The sequence below is a fragment of the Temnothorax nylanderi genome, unplaced genomic scaffold (genome assembly GCF_030848795.1).
Source record: "Temnothorax nylanderi isolate EJ_2023f unplaced genomic scaffold, tnyl_v1.0 TNYL_tig0166_pilon, whole genome shotgun sequence".
Classification (NCBI taxonomy): Eukaryota; Metazoa; Arthropoda; class Insecta; order Hymenoptera; family Formicidae; genus Temnothorax; species Temnothorax nylanderi.
The window spans coordinates 299532-323605 of NW_027249228.1; the positions used below are offsets into that span (position 1 = coordinate 299532).

The 24074-nt window shown below is 35.7% G+C and overlaps 1 protein-coding gene across 2 annotated transcripts in view; it reads left to right on the forward strand.

The window, feature by feature from the left end:
- Positions 1-23628, forward strand: part of LOC139777841 (uncharacterized) — a 94626-nt gene extending 70998 nt beyond the window's left edge. The window contains exons 4-8 of one of the 2 annotated variants that reach the window (XM_071715479.1): positions 6713-6790; positions 8286-8467; positions 10476-10674; positions 12926-13032; positions 14477-23628. In XM_071715479.1, the coding sequence (XP_071571580.1) occupies positions 6713-6790; positions 8286-8467; positions 10476-10674; positions 12926-13032; positions 14477-14602 (692 nt within the window). In that variant the 3' untranslated portion in view covers positions 14603-23628. Of the gene's footprint in view, positions 1-6712; positions 6791-8285; positions 8468-10475; positions 10675-12925; positions 13033-14458 lie in introns of both variants that reach the window. The other variant, XM_071715480.1, reaches the window with a different exon arrangement.
- Positions 23629-24074: the final 446 nt, after the last annotated feature.

Below are 24074 nucleotides of genomic sequence, written 5' to 3' on the forward strand. Positions count from 1 at the left end.
TCGACGGAAGAATATTTAAAAAATACTAAATTAAAACCTCTTGAGACACAGAACTATTTATTTCGAATATACAATAGTAATATAATATTTAACAATTTATTTTAACAGATCTATATATTTCATTTAAGCTTATTTATTACTCTAGGAAATAAACAAAAAGATTGGAAAATTCAATATTCAACATCGATTACCTGGTTGCCAATTAATTATGTTAATTGCTATTATATTCTTAGTTTTTCAATTTCTAAAATTTCACTTTAGAAGTGAAATTTTGAATATAATTCTCATACAATGTATAAAAAAGAATTTATCGGAATAAGATATTTCATATATGAAATATATTCCATCTGTTTTTCAGATAAATGTATAAAAATCCAAAAAGGAAGAAATAAACAAAGTATTATATCGCAAGCAGGAAATAACAGTAACAGTATAACAACAATAGATAGGTATTTATTTAATTAGCATTCCATTCCGCATTACCATCTTTTGAATAATCATCAATTTACGCGATATACCGGAAGTGAATGATGAACGGGAGCATGCGCGCATTTGCGATTGACGCGCCCTAACGTGACTTCCAATTAGCGGCGGCGGCGGCGCCGGGATGAAATTGAATTTTCCAGCCGAGCTCTTAGCGTAAACGAAAATTTACGTCAACGCAACACGAATCCGGCGTTACTCGGACTGGAGTTGTATACGTACGGTACATCGTACGGTTTTTCGTTCCGTAACGAAAAATAGTGGGATTGCCGGACCGTGCGCGCGTCAGCACACCTTTTCCGAACGGGAACTTTTCCTACGTGAAAACGTTGAAAGGTTCCCATCAAGCGGATAGCGTTTTTCATTCGTTACCGCTGCCTTTTTCGCTCTCTCGGCGTTCCTTTGCGACTCCAACAAGATGTGCAAAGCAAAGTATTTTGCCGAAATTTTTACAAGATGAGATTGATTGTACGAATGCAGTCGTTTAAAATAAGGAGCTATATTATCTTCATGATAGAAATATATTTTGGGGCTGTTTTACCCTAGAAATATTAAAGAAAGATTTTAAGAAAGTTTTTATTGTTATTGATAATTTTGTTAGCTTATAATTTTATTACAGTAATATATGCAACACTTTTAGAGCTTTCGAAGTCGTCTCTTAAGTTAATAAGTTCGTTTCTTTTAATCTGAAAACCACGATGACACAATCGAAAATAGCGCTGATTTCTGTCGTCGCAAGTTAGTGATAACGCGATAACTTAATCCAATTCTGACAATAATACAGAGTAAATCTTTTTTGTTCCTGGATGCAGCGTAAAGGCCATCCAATCACGCGATGCTTTCCATTAGCAATTGTGTTTGTTATCGGCGAAAAAGCACAGAGTATAATCCAGCCTGCACATACGACCACACTACGCGCGCATCGGGAAAGCCGCAGAGGTGTGGTCAATACGTTTGATCTGTGTGGCGAGATCCGCCTGTGCATCCATCCGTATTCCAGTCGCTCGAATAACGGCGCCGCTTTCATTGGCGAAAAATCCGGTTTACCGATCTTCAATAGTGCGCGGACATGATGAGGATGCAACTGCACTCATAAAGAAACGGCCTCTGCAAAACCGTTCCGCATCATCGTTAGCGATGACTTTTTCATAGTTGGCAATGTCACATAGGTATAACACATTTAGATCTCTATATTGGTATTACATTTTTAAATATATCGAGCGCTATTTAGTTTAGAAGAAACCTGACTATAAAGACTCTCATCATAGAAAATAGCCCAATAATCATTTAAACCGCGTCTATAAATCATTAACGACAATTTTATCTCCTTCACGAAACCTTTACTTATATGCTGATATCGCAATAACTACTCGGAAAATTAATATAATTATTCCTCCATTTAATTAAATAATAGGCGAATTTATTTTACAAACAAAATTTATATTTCAATTGTCATTATTTCTATAATGTTATACATTATTTAACTTATTGTGCAGTATAGTATCGATACTATAATTACTATTTATAAGGAATGGTAAAAATATTTTTTAAGATAAACTATCTGTGTCAGATCTCACGGTAAATAACTTGTGCCAGTTCGCGTGCGGAGCAAAAAATTCGACTCCAATAATAGCCATGATTTTCCGTGATAGTTGGACAATTCCAGAGGTAATAACGACCAAAAGGACGACATGCTTGTGGTCGCAAGCTTAACTATCTCCTGAGATCGACGAAGAAACTTCGGCTTCCAGAATAAGAATCCTGGAAGTCGGAAGACCGACCCTCTTCTTACGAGTATTCTTAACGATCGCGCTCTCCTCCTCTAGAAGGTTATCGAGGTTACGACTGTTAGGACCTAGGAGGGCCTCGGGAAATAACGTTCATCGTGACCAGACAAGTCGTTTCCGCGCCTTTTGTCTCCTGGCAAATTACTGCACGCAAAAACTCATCGCGTTGCTTTACGAGCGGTAGGGAGCAAATCGAAGAGCTTTTGCACCGTACATTATATAATATTACAGAAATGTTTAGTGTCGATTGTTAAAATATGATAAACTATGCAATTCGCATTATGACGACTGTATGAAATGAAATTTATTTTTAGCTACGCAGGTGTGTAGATTTCATCGAATTTTTTTTTCAGCTTTTCTCCTATATTGTTGCTTTTTATTAATTTATTCATGAAATTTAATTACAGTGTGCGGTGATTCAAATTTCTTTCTTTCTTTTTTATTCATTCCTGTTTTGAGTATTAATTTCTAAATACATAGGTACTTCACCGACATACCGAGCTCGCAGTAACATAAGAACATAAAGCTTCAACTTACTCGAAAATCCAGATCTAACAATTGTAAGACAGAGAACACATCTCTTTTTCTATTTTTACTTGATCGCGGAACGGATTGCCGATGCCGGCGCGAATTTGGGGGATAACGAGAGCTCGTTTAACAACGCTCACATTCGACCTTCGGGCAATCGAAAACGACAGTTCACTTAGCTGGCGCGTGCCGATGCGGGAAGAACGAATCCGTTTTGCACGGTTCGAACGACAATGCGCTTGTTGCATTTTGGCATCCGGCCCGTGTGCCGAGCGAAGAGAAGACCTCCTTCCTCGGCCACTTATTCCGCGAGATATATCTCGGCGCCTCGTGATCGAAGAAGCGACGGTCTATGAGAGCCACGTAGGAGACGCGTGCTGAATTCCAATGGAACCGTACGAAAACCACTGGAAAAGGCACGGAGTACAAATGCTGGACGACATGCGCGCAACCCCCCTCGCCTCGGCCTCACGACTCGGCGCGGATGAAATACCGGATGGCGCGATACTGCGTGACGTACCGGAAGGGTTTAGAGCCTTTCGTTGGGAATTCCTCGCGGGTAACTTGACGTGAGTCCTCTTGAAAAGGAGTCACGAGTGGCGTCGGGTTTAGAAAATTTTATAAAAAGCAAACGTGATGTGGAGAAAGACGCGACGTATATCGAAGTTGGATTATACTTGTACCCAGCCGGTTCTTCTTTATCCTGTAATGACATCTTATGCGCGACGTCTCGCAGATCGCGATTTTCAACGACCGATTTTTACTGTTGGTACCAATCATAAATTATGATACTCTGTATAACGGAAAATTTACCGAAGAGTTAAAGCAAAATTTACATTCGTTTTTTATATACACATATATCCGGAACTAGTTCGTATTTACGTAGCGCGCATACGTCGGATCATAAACATATCTTTACTACTGCAGGCTACGTACTTCGAAACGAGCGTACGTCAGGATGCAATTGGCCGAAATTGTCGATTAAACATTTTTCATAGAAATCTACAAGAATTAAGAAATTGATGAATAAAATTGCAAAAATTAATGAATAAGATTATTCTTAGAAGAAATAACCATATCTCTTCTCAGAAAAAAAAATATATAGTCAGACACTCTTGTACTTCGAGATTTCATCTGAAAAGCTTCTCTATTACTCCATTTGAATCCACTAAATTCCCGCGAGTCGACGAAATGCAATTACCGAGTAATTCGGAGGACTATAGGGGCAAGACGGTACGTTTTACAGATTGGCAGCCAGCCAGCTTCTCGGCAAATCATATTATCTTAACGAGACCAGATAACGCCCTTTTGTCGGCGAACGATGACGCCGCGAACGTATCGCACTCGCCCAACCAAAAGCCACACCGTAAAACGAAAACGAAAATGAGAAAGTTCCCCATTCGCGTAATTGACCACTGAGTCACGGAAAAAAAAGATTAGCTACTATAGCTAAAATAGTCGTAATATATGGATAACTAACATTTTTTGCAACGAGAATAACATTTTTTGCAGCGAGAACAAAAGGTTTTGCTATAAACTATAGCTCTCGCTGCAAAAAATATAGCTCTTGCTACAAAAAATATTAGTTATCCATATTTTACGACTAAATTTAGCTAAATTTTTTTCCGTGGTCAAATAACGTTATTTGATATCGTCGGTTCCATTAAAATTACGCGATTTTAAAAGCTCATGACGGAAAGGAAACTATTGATCTACCAAGAGGATTTATTCAGAATAAAAAAGTTACTGATTTTGATATTTATAATTTTTATATATTCTGGAACATATAATATCTATAATATTTATTTTATTATATTCTAACTTGTATAAATATTTTATTTTATTCTAACTTATATAAATATAACTTATATAAATATTTATTTCATGAAGTAATAAGACAACATTCTCTATGACCATCATTTTGATAAAATGGACTATTTCAGTGGATATATACGATCGTGGATGTCTGTATCGAAAATGAAATTACTTTGACATAATGGTCACAGAGAGAGCGGTTAAGTGGAGCAAATACAGAAAAGTTTACTTCTCCTATTTTGTAACAAGAATAATCGTTTCACCGTAGAAAGCCTGTCGAAGTATCTACTATTAAAGCGAGTTTATCCACCGTTCTCGCGCGCGTTGGCCGAACGTTCTCCATTATAAAGAGCGAGATAATACAGATGTATAAGGTGTCTTATACAAGCTGGCTCTCAGCCAGCCGAGCTCGCCGAACGAGCAGTTTCATACTAATGAACATGACAGATGTTGCGAAACTCAGTTTTCCATATTGCGTGGGAAACGAGGAGTCATATTATTCCTTTCGTGCGATCATCATCTTTCACATTGTAAAATAGGTACAATAAAAAATGATCAAATGGAAAATATAGTCAAATAATAAATTTTACACACACATATTCTTACACGAGAATGTTCTATCGTCAAAACGATAATTAATCCAGTTTTTTGTCAAAGAAAACTCGTCTTCAAGTTGCTCAAAGAAGCCCAAGTTTTTTAGCGGTTGACGGTCCTCGAATCGTTTTCCGTTTTGCCGCAATGAACTTCCGCATCGTGGGTATACGCGAGACCGTAACAAAGAATACGAGGAATGTGGACTTTTGGCTTTGTAATAGCGAGACTCACAAAGCCGTAAAAGAGGATTGTTGGGCGTTCCGTGCGTTTTGCGCTACGAGAGAAAATCTTTCCCTCCTTGCTCCGACAAAAGTCTCAGCATTACCATGTTTACGTTCACCCGTTAACAACCTATGGAACGATTCCTCGCAAGAAAGAAATCGACGGAACTATTTTCCCCGTGAGGGAAATGTTGCGGAAGATATCGAAAACTTCGTTGAATACATTCTCATGTTGCTTTACTTATAGACTTACAGCGATGTTAAACGCGGCGTGAATTATCTCGTATAATTAAGCCAACTTTACTCTCACGCATAATATGGCAGTGGTGACGAAACTTCCTCGATAAAATTTAGAAATTTCCAAAATTAACTCTCGCATGCTTTTATAAACTCATTATAGTAGTAAAACTCAGCTTATTCATTTAAAATTCTGCAACGCGAAAAAAGTTTACTCGTTTAGTTTCAATTAACTATAAATTTGTTTTTGTTTTCAAGTCCGACAGCAACGATAAATAGCCAAATACTATACTGCATTCGACACAAATGCAGACGGTGGAAGTCCGGCGTTTAATCAGGAGCTTTATTTGGAAATTACGGAGTATAGTTAGGTATGACGTTGCCCCGGTCTCATCTCGCGTAGGGATTAAGCTGGCCGAGAGGATTAAACATGATAAAGCTGTCTATTATGTCAGATGAGAAATTTCGCGTCTCTTAATATAAATAGACGGTTAATAACACGCGACATGTGTGCTGCACGTGCGATAATACAGAGGAGTCGCCTGAGCCGAGTTGAATTGCTACAGATAACGGTCGCATTCGCAGTCGATGGGGCGAATTGATCGCTTTAAAAAGCCCACTTCGACGGCTGCTTTAAGAACAATCTCGTGTTTTACGAGTAAGAAGCTTTAGCCTGCTTTTCCGCGCTGCCACGCTTTAATGTCGCCCGACACGGACGGACGCGAGCGATGTTGGTATTTCTCGTCAAGTCATCCACTCGCCGGATACACTGAGTGACGTTTGTGCCTCCCCCCCCCTCCCCCTATAGAGAGAGATCTCTTTTTCTCGTCCTCTCACAATCAGCGGACCTCATCCATTATTCCCGCGCGTCTTTATCCGGCGCGGTGGAAAGGAGCGCGCGCATTTTCGCCAATTTGACTTTGTAATGTTATTCATCGAGCGTTGAACAATTCGAGGCTGTTTAATTCAAAATTGCGAGATGTATTGTATTTGTTTTCTTTATACACCAGAACCATTATTTCAACTCGAATATGTTGCATGTTTCAGCCAGCACCAATCTCGTGGGCAAGTTCACGCAGAGCGTGCGGAGGATCGTCCAGGACGTGAAGGACGAGGGCACTTCCAGTAAGTCCGTGCGATATTTTATCACATTCATCCCTCGCGTGGGAGTTTAATTAAACTTTAGCCGGTATCTTGGCAAATCGCTGCGACTCAATAACTTCACACGCTGAAAAAGACTGCGAAATGATGGGGTGTTCGTGTGCTTCCTCTTTAAAAGTACTTTCATACAGCTCGCTAATAAAATCACTGTGAATTTATGATCTTCCTCGATAATCTCACCCAGAAGAATGCAATCCAGTGAGGATAATTCCCTGAAAAAATTTTTTTAATAAAAAAGCCTTATAAAAATGAAGCTTTCTAAATATAATTTGTGTATTTATATCTCTATTAATATCTCCTTTAGAGCTGTGTGACAAATGTGTGACACAGAACATATCTCATTTATATTAGGACATCAACTTTTAGATACGAAATTAGCTTCGAGTCTTAGTTAGCAAAATTAAATTGTCAATATTTCTATTCAACTCCTTCTTGATTTTATTCTAAACGAGTTAAAGGTGAAGGGCGAGCATTCGTTCCAAGTATAGCAATTCCGATAAATCGGCAATAGAGACGTATGTACAATATGTACATATCGCTCGGAAATAAGTGTCTGGCCGTCTGCCAACGGCGAACGTTGTTAGTTGTCCCATGAATGGAATCGAAGCGGAAACTCTTGTATTCGGTTGGTCCGGAGAGTAACGGTGTGTCGCTGTATTAGCTGAATGGACGGAAACTTCGTCGTCGACTGAGAATTCTGTCAGGTTTAGATTAACGCTTTCCCATCGGCGAATGTGAAACTATGATTAATTCCGACGTCAACGTTCCCGTGCCGCTATATCGGTGAAATGCGATCAGATAAGTTCCTAATGTATGATAATAACATGTGTACACGTGTACCCGCGACCTCAATTTCGATCGCAAATTTTCCAAAGAATTTGAAATCGATATTTTATTTTAGTAAAACAGTCAAGGATAATTATTATTTTTCGCAACTCCTTAACAATTTTCGAAATTATACGTTTTTCTAATCGATTCATAAAACAAAAATCGAATATAAATCGGATAAGAAAGTGATCGATAAAATTTTCTAAGACTTTCTAGGCATATCTCTAGCATATGTTGCTTAAAATGTTTCGTGATTTTGTTTATTTTTGGGATTCGAACTTTCCCTGAAACTACAGCGGAAACACGTCGACCGAGTTGCTTATCGCGTCGCGTACCGTGCTCGATTTATTTATGTCGAAACTTTCGACGTTATCGCGGTGTCGAGTTAATTGAAAATTAATTGATGGCGACATTCGCATGCGCGCTGTCTTCGTCGTTTCCATCGCGCTTAATTTAACAGCCCTGTTAAATTACGCGACGCGCGATGATTGAAGCGCGTGATAAGGAAAATCGATTGAATACAGTCGCGAGAGTAAAATGCGTCGATGCGAGGTATTCGTAATCGAGGGAAATTGCCCGTACTTCCGAATACTTTTCGAATTGCAATACGGCTTCTCTGCGGCGGGTGCAGGTGGGCAAACGAAGGAGGAGGTGATCGAGACGAACGAGAGGCTGAGAGTCGTGAGGATACGTTTGGACGGTAGCTACGACACCGCCAAAAGGGCCCTCGTCGAGCTGATGTGCAAGTACACCGACAGCAAGCAAGTGCGCAACGTGTTCCAGCGTTACAACCTCCTTAAAAATATGATCAAGGTAAGACAGGAGGAACCGGGCGTCGTAATTGCATGTAGCACCACGTGTTTTTGTCCCACGAAGCACTTTGTGCTTCGTGGTCTACGAGCGTCAGTCCCAAATTGTCGCTTGACGTAATTACGTTGTAATTATGCCGCCGGTTTATACAGGTAAACAGCAAGAACGGAGAATAACAGCTCCGCTCCTGCGGAAACTCGGTCGAGTCACTTGCGCTCGATTCTCTGTCAAAGGGAGGGAGAGGGGGAATCGCTAAGAAACTAATTATTAACTTGTAACCGTAATATAAATTATAATTAACTTATTGAGAAACTTATAATTAACTTTATCTATAATAAATAATTCCTAGATAATTTCATGGCAAATGCTATATAATATCCTTATTGTCGAATTATTTTTCTCAAATAATTTAGTGCTTCTCGATACGTTATCGTTACATTTTCTTTTCTCCATTCATTGTTTGATTGAAAAATAAATCAGACTTATTTACAAAGTTATGTATAATATTTGATATACATAATGCTTGCCAATTTTTGATACAATTGGGATAAAATATGGAAAGAAAGGCAACAACAAATTGCAGTAATGTATAATGTAAATTTACTAGAAATATATCACAATATGTATCATTATATATTTAGCTTGTTCTGAAATTACTCAACGTATACGTATAAATTTGCGAATTGAGCCTCAATGAAACCGACAGAGAAACGATAATTTTAAAAAAGACACAGTAAAGAAACAGCGGAAAAGTGACAGATGTACGATATTTCGTCAGTAAACAGGCAACAGAGCGCAAAATATCCGGGCTCGTCCACGTGTAACTCGGCGCGAAATTCCCAGCTGCACAAAATCGACGGACGAGCAACGGCAAAAGGGAACAATTCGACACGCAGGCATTTTATTTTTCGAAGTACCCACGCCGCAGCGAGCGCAACGTTTGTTGTCCGAAAGATAGATCGCACACCCGCGGGATGAGCAACAAATAAAGATGCACGCGAAAGATAGCCAGGTGCGCGATTGTCGGACACATTAGAGCGCGCGTTATCGTCATCTTTCAGTTCTGTTTTTTCCCTTTTTTTGTTCTTTTTTTGCTCCCCCGGAGTGCATACACAGCGACTCGTGATCGTTGGTCCCGCAGGTGCATTTGCTCGGGCGACGACGTTTGTTTCTGGTGTAAACTTTCGTTCGGAACTGCAGCCGCCCAGCCGCTATCGACAGACTCGAGAGCTCGGAGTTTTTCCTCGTCAGCGGAGGAAAAACCAACTTGGGATTAATCCTCAAATGATACCAATGCGAAATAAAATTGCCCCAGCTGTAAATCGTGCTGTTTGTTTCATCGGTGGCCGTTGTAATCCCGAGGTGTATTGTTTGAAACGCTTAGATGCGAGAGAAAAAGGAAATAATACAGGAGCACTGTAATGCAGATATATTATTGTTAATCTTTTGTAAGGACTTTGCATAAACTTGCTACTTGTCGGCATTGAAATTAGCTGTGTTTTCACTGTTGCGAAATTAACAAGCAGGAATTAATCAAAATTAGCTTTCAAAACGATTTTAATCGTCAGTATGTTAAAAAAATCGATGTTGAATTGAGTAAAAATAAAATTGGCATTAAAAGAATAATAATGAATTAAAATAAGAGTACAGAGTACAGATATATAAGAGTACAGAAATATATGACCAAATTTATTTTTAAGAAGTAAATAGGAAAATTATATAGTAAAATTAGATTTTTTCAGACAAAATGTCTTTACAGTTTGTAAGCTATCGTTTTATATATAAATACAGATTAATGATGCTACGCTTTCTAAAGACGCGAGAATGAAATCGATCTTCTTAAACCACGTCTGATGAATAGGCCAGTGACTCGTTCGAAGACACGCGGATAAAAGGATTCGCTGGTACAATGGCCGATCGCCTTGCACAAGCGCGCCTGCTTTTTTCCCTCCATTTTCCTTTTTTGTCGTTGCGACAGTAGCCCGAGCTACCTACGGTTTTGCTCTTCCAGGACGTAATTAAGCTGGAGACGCAATATTGGACGCTGGTGGATATACCGAGGCAGGAAAAGCAAGAGACCGTGCCCGCTTTCGTGCTGCGTGCCTGTTCCATCATGGAGAAGACCCACAAAAGCGGCGAAGGCGTGAAAACTTCGGCGCGTCTTGCCGAGGAGGCCGAGACCAAGAGAGAGCGCATCGAGAGACTCGAGAGTGAGTATTCTGAGTGCGGTAATCGATCGTTGTCGAGGGTAGTAATAGTGGTAGGTTTTGCCGGAGAAAGAAAACAATTCTCCATTGTCCTTCGTCAATTGTTTCTCGTCCGTGCCGTTCATTTTCCTAGCTGCGACTTTGATTATTGTCCGACTTTAACGCCTTCAATCGATTCGAGACTCAATGAATAGGAAGTCAATTAATTTATTTGTGAGCCCGACCCTGGGTCGTTTCTTTTGACTCGTTAATTTTCGCTTAACGAGAAATCTCTAGTTCACTTTTAATTTAATTTCTAATTTAATTGTATTTTATTTCTATAATGATTTTATTTATTTATTACTCTCTTTTCATTATAATTATAAAAAGTCTACATAATTATGTATTATACGCTTGTACTCTGGGCTCGCGAAACAATTGTGATATTTTTCATGCTGTGCAAATTATGCGGAAGAGACACGTTTCAATGGCTGCTCCTCGGAAACCTTTCAAGCCTGCATAATATATCATTTTCCGTCGTAGTACTCGAAAGGTCGGAGATATCCAAGTTCCATTGTACCATTAAGACGAAACATAAGTGCAATATCTCACGATCAGTTTTATAACATTTAGAACGAAGATATTAACGGTATTAAAATGACGTTGCTATAGCAATTATCAATATATTTCGTAACATTTTATTCATAAGATCTTAGAAAATTGAATTTTATTTCTCTCGAGTCGAAGTTAGAAAACTCGAGAGAGTCCTGGGAGATAGTTTAAAATTTGTAGAATTGAAAACACTCGAGATATTTAGAAGCCACATACTTTTTTAATTAATCTGTTTTTCTTGTCTCATTTATCCCGGTTTTTACACTCTCATAAATATTCAACAGGATGCCTCGTACAACAATTCATAATTTTTCCGGAGCGTGGAAGATTTATGATGATATTTTTCATTATCGCAATATACGGTGAAAATTATTTGAAAGTTATTCTTTATTTTGTGTCCCTAAATACGTGATGTATTGTAAACGCGAATACGAACGTTGTTGCGATATTGTACGATCGTGCGCTCGCGCGTGATTATCGCGGATTCGTAAATTACTCCAGTAAAAAGGAGAACTTATTAACAACGTAAATTGTCGATAGCGCCGCGCTCCCGCGTGCCGTAATTAAAAATATTCACCGATACAATATTTCACCGTTTTTCGCTTGCTTAATCAAAGACCCTTTTCTCTCTTCCTTTCGTAACGGAATGTAAGTTTTAGTTGAAACCGTCCGATACAAATGACCTGAACAATAGTTAATTGAAACCATTAATTAACTTGCTTAATTGATTGGAAATTTTTTTCAAGTTTATATGTGTATATATACATATATATATATATATATATATGTATGTGTATATATACATATACATCCTTTTTTATTTTATTATATTTTGTTATTTTGCTTCGTACCTTTCCGTCCTATTGATTTTATTTTATTTTGTTTTATATTTTGATAGAGGAGAATCGAAACATACTATATTTTTAAATATACAATGTCGGAACTATTTATAAACTGTCGAGAATAATAAACATTTTCTGTAAAAACTATTATCAAAATATTTCAGATAGCAAGAATTTATAGTCAATGAAAAATTATTGAAAATAACAATAAAAAACGTTAGTACAAACGTTTTTGAAAAATGTTTTGAAAAGTAAAAGCTATACAGGAAGTTTGAAAATATTTGTCTGATATCAAATTGCTGCGCCAGTATTTCAGTTTGATTCTGTGCTGCATGTAAACGTACACATTAACAGCCAATGTTTCCGCTTAGTTTTCATTTTGCCAGCAAGAGCAATATTTCCCTGAGCGTTAATTAATCTCGGTGCAATGCTGAGCGAACTACGTTGATGTAACCGCACGCAACATCCGACATTGCTTCGTTTTTATGCTCGCTTATTAAATACTGAAAAGTTTTTTCAAAAAATTTGTTACACTGCGTCGATATAGCGCTTTTATATCGCGTGATCAACACGAAAGCAATTTCACTTAATAAATTAGTTATACGGACATTGTGTTTTGGAATCTATTAAGAATGAGGCACATGATTTTTTAAAAAGTGATTGACTTTGTTGGCGCTTTATTGATGCTTTTTTTGGGAGCTACGCAACAATCATATTTTTCATGATCTGATGTATTTTTTAGGACTGTATTTACGAGAACCGCATTTGTGATAAACAAAATCAAACGAAATGAATTAATAAGTATGATGTGGCTTGCATAGATTTGACGACGGCGCAAATCGAAGCTGAGAACACCCAGATGACTAATGATCTGTACAGATTGCTGAAGAAGTACACGGGTCTCAGGAATCTCATCAAAGTGTTGAAAGTACGTATTTTGCAACGTTTAACTTACTTATCATATGAAAAGATATGTCTAAAGGAAATTACATTTTGCGTGAATACTAATCCATCATATCTGCATGGAAAAAAATTGAAATTGCTTCAATTAAACGTCGACGTCACGGGCTGTGACAAGCATAAATAGTTAATTCAATTGGGTATTATTGGACCAAATATTTAAATTATTAAAACAATTATCTGATGTTTTTTGTACATTAATATTGATATTGCATCAATAAATTTTATCTTAATAACACTGATGCTGTTGATACATCATTCTTTTTCCGTGTGAAAATGTATTTTAATTTTAACTCGAAATTTTATTGAACATTTTCTTTATATCTTATATAATTAATGTAAAACAGTATTTTGGCATCAAAGTTAAACTTTTTTGAAATATCAGTATTAAATTAATTTAATAATTAATTTAACCAAAAAATTTAACATTATTTTCTCATTTATGTAATTTATGCAATTTTATATGATTTATTTAATTTTATTATTTTCAAATTAAAATTCATTGGAAAGACTATATTTTTTAAATAACAATGTTCTTTCTGGTCAGAATGAATATTTGACATGAATTATATCGTATACAATTCCGCGAGTATGGTCGTAAAAAGATAATACTGTTCAACAGCGGCAAAACGTAACACCAGCTGTCATATTAGGACATTGTTACGATCGCTCTTTTTCTTTTTATGTTCCAATAAGTTGCGTACCGCTACTCTTATAACGCTTTCCGGTCGATAATACGGCAGTTATCATCTACTCGTTTTACGTTCTTCCTCCATAAAGTATCAAATAAATCAGAGATTAAAGACGACCGAAGGTATCGTAATATCAACTCACGTTCTTTGATTCTTCCGCGAATATACACTTGGAAATTGTCGTGGATAATACTTTTTTGAAGTCAAAGAAACGGTTTGGACACATTTTTCTCCACTTCGTGAAAAATTAATTTCATGGTTTAGAATTAATTTTTCCATTTTGACCTACGTTTTATTATAGTTTAACCCTTAAATACGCAATTTTTCGTAGCATTCCGAGTATTTTTTAAATAAATAATCTTCTGGGTTTTCCCATTCAGAAGGGAAAAAAGGGCAAGAGAAGGCCCTTTACTGATGTGCAAAGTCGTGCGTTTTCAGTTCGCATTTCATAAGGGAGAGTAAGTACACGGTGCATCGAAAAGTTGCTTTGCATATATGCAAAGTTACGCACTAAAGGGTTAAGAACTTTCTCTCGGAAAAGATATGGTTTATTAAATTTTGGTGATGAATACAGTCACGCACACATACACACATTAATCATCAGTTATGAATCAAAAATACTTTGGAGAATAGGATCATGAGAAACCTAGGACAAAAAACAGGCATGCATATAATTTGTCGTTTATTAATGACCGAAATAAGGGCCACGTTCTGTCGTAGGAGGAGTACAACAGCTCGAAGCTGTACCCGATGTTCCCGCGTTACACAATACTGAAGGACATGATAAAGGATATAATGCACAACCCGGACTATATGGAAGTCTGTCACGAGGTGGACCAAGCATAGCGGCCCGACCCCCTCCACCGTTCGCCACGTATGACCCTGTGAATTCTTCGAGGTCGCCGCGTGGTCGTCGGTGAAGGGGGTGAACCACAGAACGCTTCAGCTTCGACTGATGATTTCGTTTTTGGACAGAGCAATTCCTGTGATTTTATGTTCTATCCTAACACCTAATATCTCCGCGAATTCCCATTTCCTCACCCTTGACAAGCCGCTCGCCAACAACAACGTCATCTTTGTTCGTTCGAATCTTGGGGCAAATCTTGTACCAATCGTATACAGTTTCTCGCAGGTAAGTTAGACCCGCTCCTCCTCACGCGTGTTTTGTAAAGTTTCGACAAGAGGTGGGTGAGATGATAAGGGGTTGAATATCACGCTGAAGTACGTCATCGAACGTCGTGCCAGTAGCAACGAGCACCTCGACGTGCTATAAGAGCGCCGCAAATCATGAAGATGGAATAGTCGTGGAGTCAAGGTAGGTCACGAGGTTGTTCTCGTATATCCGTGAGAATGCTGCTACTTGCTGTTTAATCATCGCGAAAAAGAAACAAATCGACAGAAAATCAGCTTTATTCGATGCTTAAAGGTAGAAATTATTTCACGGAGAATGAAAAAAGATCATTATATAGTTAGGTGATTTTAATACAATTCATGATTCAATTCGAGATAAATATTATAAAGAAGATGATATCGCGCTGAATTTTCGTAATTCCGAAGTAATTAATAAAGTTCGCGAATAAAATATAATAATGATGTGATTCTAGAGAACTTTATATTAAATTCAATATTTAAATAAATCCCATTAGTCACTTTGTGAAAGAAGAGACTCGAGTCCTTCCAAGCAAATAAGTCCAAGTAGCAGGATTCGCGAGAATCCCAGCGTAGAGGCCAAGAGATTGTTTTATAATTTCTGATTTTGGATCGGAATGGTCGCTCGCACGTCACAAATAAAAGAGACTAGATGCGCTATTATCAATAGTGAGTGTCGTATGCATGTGATGTACCGTAATGAATTAGGAACAATTTGCAAGGATCCACGGGGTGTCGAGTAAATTCGTATAAGAACGTGTGCGTGTGTTTGTACATAGCTGTAATTCGTGTGCGTGAAATTAGCGTGAAATTGTGAGAGTGGTGTCAATGTGGAGCACGTTATTATCTGCTTCCTGCTGTGTAGGACTCTCGTAATAAAGGACGTCGTCGGTCTCGCGCGACCGAATATTCGCTTTACCTACGAAGAGGACAAAGATTAAACGACTCGAGACGCTCGAGCAACGTTCTGCGAGAAGAAGATGTGAAATTTATAACGAAAAATATTAATGATTTAACACTTGAAACTAAGATTTACAATATGGTTAACTTTGAATATGAAGATTTTATTGGAATATTTGGATGTATTGCGTGCATATATATTTAGTATGTAAAATTTGGAATATTTGAATCCTCGCTTTTTATCTGCGAACAGAGACAGAGATTAGGCGGTTTGAAGCGTTCGAGAAATACTGAAAATAATACACGTTTATGAATAAGAAATATTGATTAATGATTTAATACTTAAAATTCACAAGGCCAATTTTAAATGCGGAAATTTGTGTGGATTATTCGAGTCACATATTTGGTATATAATATTGGAATATTTCAAATTTAAATCTATGTATATTTAAACAGCATTTTATAAGACATGAATGCATGTCTTGAAATTAAAATAATAAATTCAAAATGTATGAATTAAAATATAGATCCAGATTTAAAGTGGAACTAGCACACACACATGTACATACACATACACACGAGTTTTTATTTCAGCACTGAATATTTGGGAGTGAATCATAAATTCATAGATAAAATGTGATATAATATGAATTTTTTTGTCCTCACATTTCACCTTAAATAAAGCGATATTTAAATAAAGCGATATTTAAATAAAGCGATATTTAAATAAAGCGATATTTGTTCAAACCGATTTCAACTAAAAAGCAATTTTTTTACTATATAATTTACATTTTTATCAATCACTTTTTTTACGTAACCAAAAATATGCACGTAATGTTGAATATTAATCGGCTATTCTGTCGTATGTACAAAGCATAAATATTAATGGTCTCCTGTTTAAAATACACGCAACGCCTTCATTACGTACCGCGAAATAAGCTAAGATTTGTGTCATATGGATCAACTAATGTTTCTTTCATGCAGGAACAGAAGGGCAAGAATGTCACGTGCATACATTTTTATTTTTAATGCAGCGCGAGATTTTCCAGGGCATGGATAAATTCATACATAGATAGGATAGAATCGCATTACATTTACCGTACATTTAGCGTTAAATGCAGTTTTCGAGTATTTGTATCAAGCGCGATTTTCTAACGCTAGATAGATCATATTGGACAGAAAGGAAATTAGTTGATAATTAAATATCATTGGGGTTCACATAAAATTCACCTTAAAACAATTGCATTTATAGCTAAATATGTAATAAGATTCCGTATGCTTGACGATAATAATCGTAATAAGTAACATTCTCCATACACATTATATTAAATGATGTAAGATGCTCGGAAAATGAGCATTAATTAAATATTAATTTGGCATAACGAACATATCATCAACATCATGTTTATCATACACACTCCGATGAAAAAGTCCTCGAGAAATTATGCGAGAAGTGCTTAATAATAAAAGAAAAAATATTAACGAAAATATTCTATTCGAAAAACATTCTATTTCTATTATCTCGTGAGAAATTTAAAAACATTTTAAAATTAAACTTAAAGATTTTTTTTAAGAAAAGCAATTACGACTTACTCATCAAAAAATCGCAAAATGAAAATAAATCAAAACAGGCTCGAATCAGAACGCGATTGCCCGAGCGAAAATAATTCGTAATTTTGAAATTATTAAATGACTCGCTGAATAATTCGTGTGAGAGGATAAAAGTCTGTTGATCGTCGGTATTGTATTAAAAATTGACGTTTTCGCAAATCTCTTTCCCGACGGACTTTCGCTCAGAGTATTTGCATCTGTGTGCATATGAATATGCATATCGTGCTGTTCGATATTGATAAACACAGGGGAATATCATCGGATCGGTTGTCCGACATATAAAATGTGCCATGTTCTCCAAGTGCTATACCTCATGTAAGTATTTACGTAAACGGCGACAGAACCCAGTATAAAACGCATGTGTTACACGGTCGCGCGTAACGCAAAATGCAACCTTGCACGTAATGCAGTTGCACCGACGTGAATTAGCGCCAGCAATTAATTCGAGATGCAATCGTAATAAGAGGGTCCTCTAGGATTTTGTTGTTCTTGTATCGTTAAGGTCTATTAGCGTGTAACGATGTATACTGTATACTAAAGTACATATAAAGGAAGAAATGGCTGACAGCCCGAAATCAAAATGCAAAATATAATGCGCGGCAGACATTGGGACGACATGGAGGCTCCTCGTGCTTGCGGGCCCTTTCCAATGCCCGCCGATGGTTAGTGCTCCCCCTCCCCTCGACACTGTATTCCCCTTCTAAACCGTTCTAGCACTGTGTAATCAAAACGAAGTGTAATTCATCAAAATGTCTAATCAAATCTAACTAGTATCCTCGAACATCATTCACGAAGCTGGATACAGGCGAGAAACGTGCAATATGTTTCGAAATCAAAACAATGCTTTCTATCTGCTAATTTTTAATTAAATGTGCAAATCAAAATTTTTACTAAAAGGAAATATTTTTAAGAGGTATCTCCTCTTTTAAAAATAGCATCGATCACACGGAAGTCAATACTCCAATGTTTTGGCTTCGTTTTGATAGGTCTCGTGATGGATGGATATAATAACTTTTCTATCATCACACTCCTGATGTAACAACAATAACATCAGATTATTGAGCGACAGTAATCAATGACATTATACAGTACATTATGCAGTATATTGTTGCCTGAACGTTATAGTTTGGACGTTATAGTTTGAATTTTAATATCCGTTAGCATCTAGCAACGATGTTGCTGGAAAAAGATCAAAGAATTCATCAAAATTCATGTAATTGACTTAACAAAAAATCGCTAGCAATAATATGTCTGCATCCAGCACGTTTCATAAAATTTTTTTTCCGCGTTGAACATTTAGACTATAGAGCTTTCGACGTACGTATTTAACTCCTATTATATATTGTGTATATAAAAAGAACATTAAGACACACACGTTCATACAAAAGATATTCTTATATAAGTTTTAATGTCATTATAATTTAATGGATTTTTAAAACAAAAATACAGTTTATTAATTCTCAATTTTATTATTATTTTCTAATGTCTTGGAATAGCAAATTTGTATTCTAAACGATTTATTTTTTGGAAAATCTATACGGTTTTCGAAAAAAAATTTGCAGGGTATTTCCACAGTAAAATAAGGTTAAAAAAGTGTTTTTTTTTAAATACAAAAATAGAAACTCTTTATGCATCTTTGCAAGCAGAAATATTTTTGATTAACCGATTTTGTAGAAATTCTCAAAATTAGCATCACCTTAAGGACAAAGCTTTCACATTCCGTATAATCGGGATATATTTTCCGGCACTTTGAAAACTCTAAATATTCACATGCCATATAGAAATCTTTATATCTATTTATCCGTTTTACGATGCAAATTGTGTAAAGATATTTGTAGTCTTGTATATCCAATCCGTGAATAATATATGTGACCAAAATAATTAATCTATAAATCTATGGATTGATCCATATATGATAATGTAAATGAATATCAATTGAAGAGTCTGAAATCTGTCTCTCTTTCTCTCTCTCTCTCTCTCTACAAACGTTTAAATACTAACAAATTACCTGTATTATTCATATCGTCGAATGATTTTTTGGAGAGTAAAAAAGTAAAAAAATATATAAAAATTTTTACAATAAGTATTGTGATATTTTTTTATTACAATTTTTTATCTTATATAACTTAGTTTTATTATATTTTTGTTTATTATAAGTAAGATTTGTTATAACACTGTGAGTTTCTCTAAATTGGATTTCATACGTCAGATAATATAATTATAGATATATGCGTGAAAATAATTTACTAATGATGACTGAGATTGTGAGTTTTATATTTTATTTGTGACTCACACAGCTTGTCTGGAGCAAAATAGTCGATGCGCATAGACTCTTTCAATCTTAAGATCTTCAATTTTCCCTTTATCACTAATTAAACTGGTTGTTATACTTCTTCAAGCTCGCTTTCATTGTACGATTTTCCATACGGTGTTGTTAATATCAGTCATCATTGAATCAAGATTATCAAAAATCGATAAAAATGAAGAATTATGGACTGACCTCATATTTTTCGCGTGCGAGTCGAAGGTTGATTTTTATTATAGAAACATTTATTGTGAATTAGAAAAATTGTGCATTTAAGGCGAATAAATGCAAATCGATTATACGTATGAAAATCGTACGATGCAAAGAACGCTTTTACAATATGACTGTAACGAGGATTACATTGTGACTCGTGATTATCACCGGGCGATTGACTCGCTCCGGGCGGCGCAGCTGATATTTTTTATGCAACCGGGAACTTTCTTAGACCAATTACTGTATAACGTATAAGATGAACATATACATATAAGATATAGCGTACCGCTAAAAAAAACCGTACATGTAGCGACGGAATAAAGCTACTCGATATGCAATGTCTCTGAATTGAAAAATAATAGCAAGTGTGCTCGCCTTTTCGATGAAACTAGGAGAGTGCCAAATAGATTTTGAAAGTTTATACGTGAGCGCGTGCGAATGCAATTGCTTGTGGGTACGTGTGCGCGTGTATGTTTTCTGTCACATTTTTATAGTGTACTGGCTGTAACTCCGAGAGCCGTGCTCTCGCTCGCTGAACTGATCGTTATCCAACTATTACTTCTCGATCCATTTATATAACGTTAAACAATTCTCATTGCGTTTATTTATTTTTATAACAAATATTTTATTAATATTTTTACTATCAAAACTCTTTCGATCGTAAGGTTTCATGATGTTGAATTTTTTTATAATTGAAATTATGTCGCGCATATATATATTTCTTCATATCAAATATAATAATTATTGTATATAAATCTGTGCAATGCTAGAAGAAATTTGATGGAAGTTTGAGGGTACATAGTAAAAGTTAAAGATTATTTCAGCGAAAATGGCCATTTATATATCGTCTAAAAAAAATATATATATATAATAAATAATGAACGTATACAAATGACAGATATGAGAGATCTACCGAATGTGTTTTAAAGAGAGTGTATATGGTAGATTTACATAATTGTATTAGTATTATAATAAGCTATCTGATTGTTAACGGTTCTTCGATCTCTCTTAATTATTTGCCCTTATTTTATAAAAATGTTTTAAATACAAAAGTTTAATCAATTTTCATACAAGCTGTTTATTTATCTTTATTTTACAGCATTACAAATTAAATATGTGTAGATAATAACAAACAAATCGTAATTACCATCCTTTGACGTAAAATTTCCATTTAAATGTCAAAACTGAGAATACATTATGCATTAATTAATTTTAAAGTTGGTAAAATAAAACAATATCCAATAATATGTCAATTTGATGATGAAATAAAATGACCATAGCGGGAGATTGAAGGACCATTAACGACTAAATATACATGGATAAGTGTACAATAATGTTAATCGCGAGGAACCCGTTGGATTTCCGTTGTGAGGAAACTCGACTTTCTCTCGATCTCGTCGTCGCTCCTAATTAAGTGTGTTTGCAAATTCACAGATGATATTCTCGACCAATCTATTTGTCTATAATCATCGCATTATCATTATCTATCCGTGTAATGGTGCCCGCTCTTTCGCGCGAAAAGCATGTTTACATAAAAAAAAGATCTAACGTTTTAAAATCTGCTCTCTTCTACACGTCGAACTCATATATATGTATGTATATATACATGTATGTATGTGTAGGTATATATATATATATATATTATACACACATATACATATGTACATATCATAGATATATGTGCTATATCCGCTTTCTAATACTAAGCGCTTTGGTTGCATATTGATAAGAGTGCAATATATATATAGATGTAACATTTTTACGAAGAAATATATTTTGGCAAACTTTTCGTGAATGGAAACAACCCTGAGGGGAGAACGGCATTGCTTAGTTCTTTGTGACGAAATACAGAACCTTATGCAAAGTGTCTCGCTCGGAATAAAGGGACTTTACGAAGGGCAGAACTATCGACAGAGGAATATATTTTGTGGAGAATTGAATTATTGAATATCAAATTTAAATTATTTTTAATATACACAATAATCGAAATCTAATCTTTCAGCTTAATTATCAATTTTTGTATTAGACTCTCCCTTTGAAACCGATTCTATCGGGTTTAGTTAACTTCTATATTTTTCAGTACGCTGGTTTTTAGCAGGATTGCAGATAAGAACGAAACAATTCGAGGAATCTGTTACTGATGGCGGGACATTCTGCATAAAAGTTACAGATTTAAACAGTCACTCTGCGTAAATACATCTCATCATTCGTTTCAGTCAGCGAAGTGAAGCGACCCCGTTTACTTAGAGTCTCGGTGTGTATAGTGCCCAGTATATAGAAGTATCGTTAGTTCAGCTAGCTTTTGCGTACTTTGTAAAATGTGCGCTGTAATAAATATCGTCGGCATCGTAAGCGTGCAATTCAACGAAGCACGTCGACGGAATAACGCGAGAGCTGTTCAAAGTTCGTGAATCTTGGACTTGCATTAAAGCAAGAAAGATATTCCTTCTTCCACGTACAGTAGATGCTTGAAAATTGAAAAAGTTTGTTCTATGACTGCATTTATCTTTCTTGGAACTATATTGATAATAGAAATTAGTGCACAATATAATTTTTTCTGTAATTCTTATTTATAATTATAATCAAAATTATAAAAGCAATTAGCATAATTTTATTAACAATTATAATTAATATTGCGAGCCAGTCAAACACGCATATAACTTTTCTATTGTTTATATAAAGATTATGTGCAATGAAATAATAATATATAACATATGTTATCGATCTACGTTATTTTAAAATCATTTGAAAAAATTAATTGCTATCTAAGATTGCAAAGTTTCAAAAACAATTATTGACGGCGTTGAGATTCCGTGTGATTTATTACACGCGCACGTTTCCGAATTGACTTGATCTTTAATGAATTATAGAGTAATCGTTGTTACACGTACACGCTTTTCCTACTTCGATTGTTGATATCATTAATTGGTCGTAGCATATATAGTCATGTGCAAGAGAACTAACACTGTTGTGAATACGTTCCGTTACGATTGGAAATCGCGAGGACCGCATCTAACTCTTCATTTCTAGATTAGACAAGGAGTTGATACAACTGTATAAAAGATCTAGTTTCTTCAAGTATACGGAGAAATGTACTTTTATCTTATATTTATTGTTTAAAGCAAGCTGTTTGTTATACATTCATTTCGGAGCTTTTACTCTCCGTAACAAATCGCTTGGACATTTCTCTCTTTTTTTTTTCTTTTACGAGTTTTAGGGGCTAATCAATCTTGGAAGGTGAGCTTTTTCAAGAATGCAGCTCAAGTCTCTGTGTCCATTGACAGAGTGCTGTCCTCGCGATTGGACGACCGTAACGACAGCTTATGTCTGAACAAGTATTCAATGGCAAAACAATTAGACTTAGAAACCATGCTAGATTAGATAGCAAGAACGTAACAAGCGCTAGATATTCATAGAACGTTACGCTATAGCGATTTCACCGATCCACCCTCCTATTTATCACACCTGTGAGTTTTCCCAACGGAGGGGTATAGTGAGTAGCTGATATTGTATGTTTACATAGGCTAGTTACATCAACTATATTAGATCCTAGTCAACCGATCAGTTTGACGGAAGTGTATGCCGCAATAATAATAACGCTCTGATTTCGTTCGATGTGTCTTTGTTATCGCGAAAGAAGCATTACTTGTTTATTGGCTGTTAAGCTTTGTTAATAAAATATTACAAAATTTTACATTGAACACACCAGTCATTTTGACCGCACTTTCTTCACCATTCTCTCTCTCTCTCTCTAAAAAAAAAAAAAAAGAATTTATCTTAATAAACTAATTAAAGAAAAAACAAGAATTTATCTGAATAAACCAATCTTCCTTAGCCAATCAATTTTCATTCATTTCATAGTTATTGATTTGCTATATATTTTACATTAAAAACAGATACTTATATTTAAAAATAAAGTATTTATTGCGTTTTTTATGAATCAGAATTGTTGTCAAAGATTTTTATTTTTTATTAGTTTCAGTTTTATATCCCCTAGAATTTATTGCTCCTCGTTTTTAATATTTTAATTAAAAACTCAGATAAGAATATGAAAAATGATGTCAATTGAGTTAATTTTGTCAATCTTTTAGCGTTTTTTAAATGTTGATAAGACAGGTACCGTCATGAGCGACGCTGCAT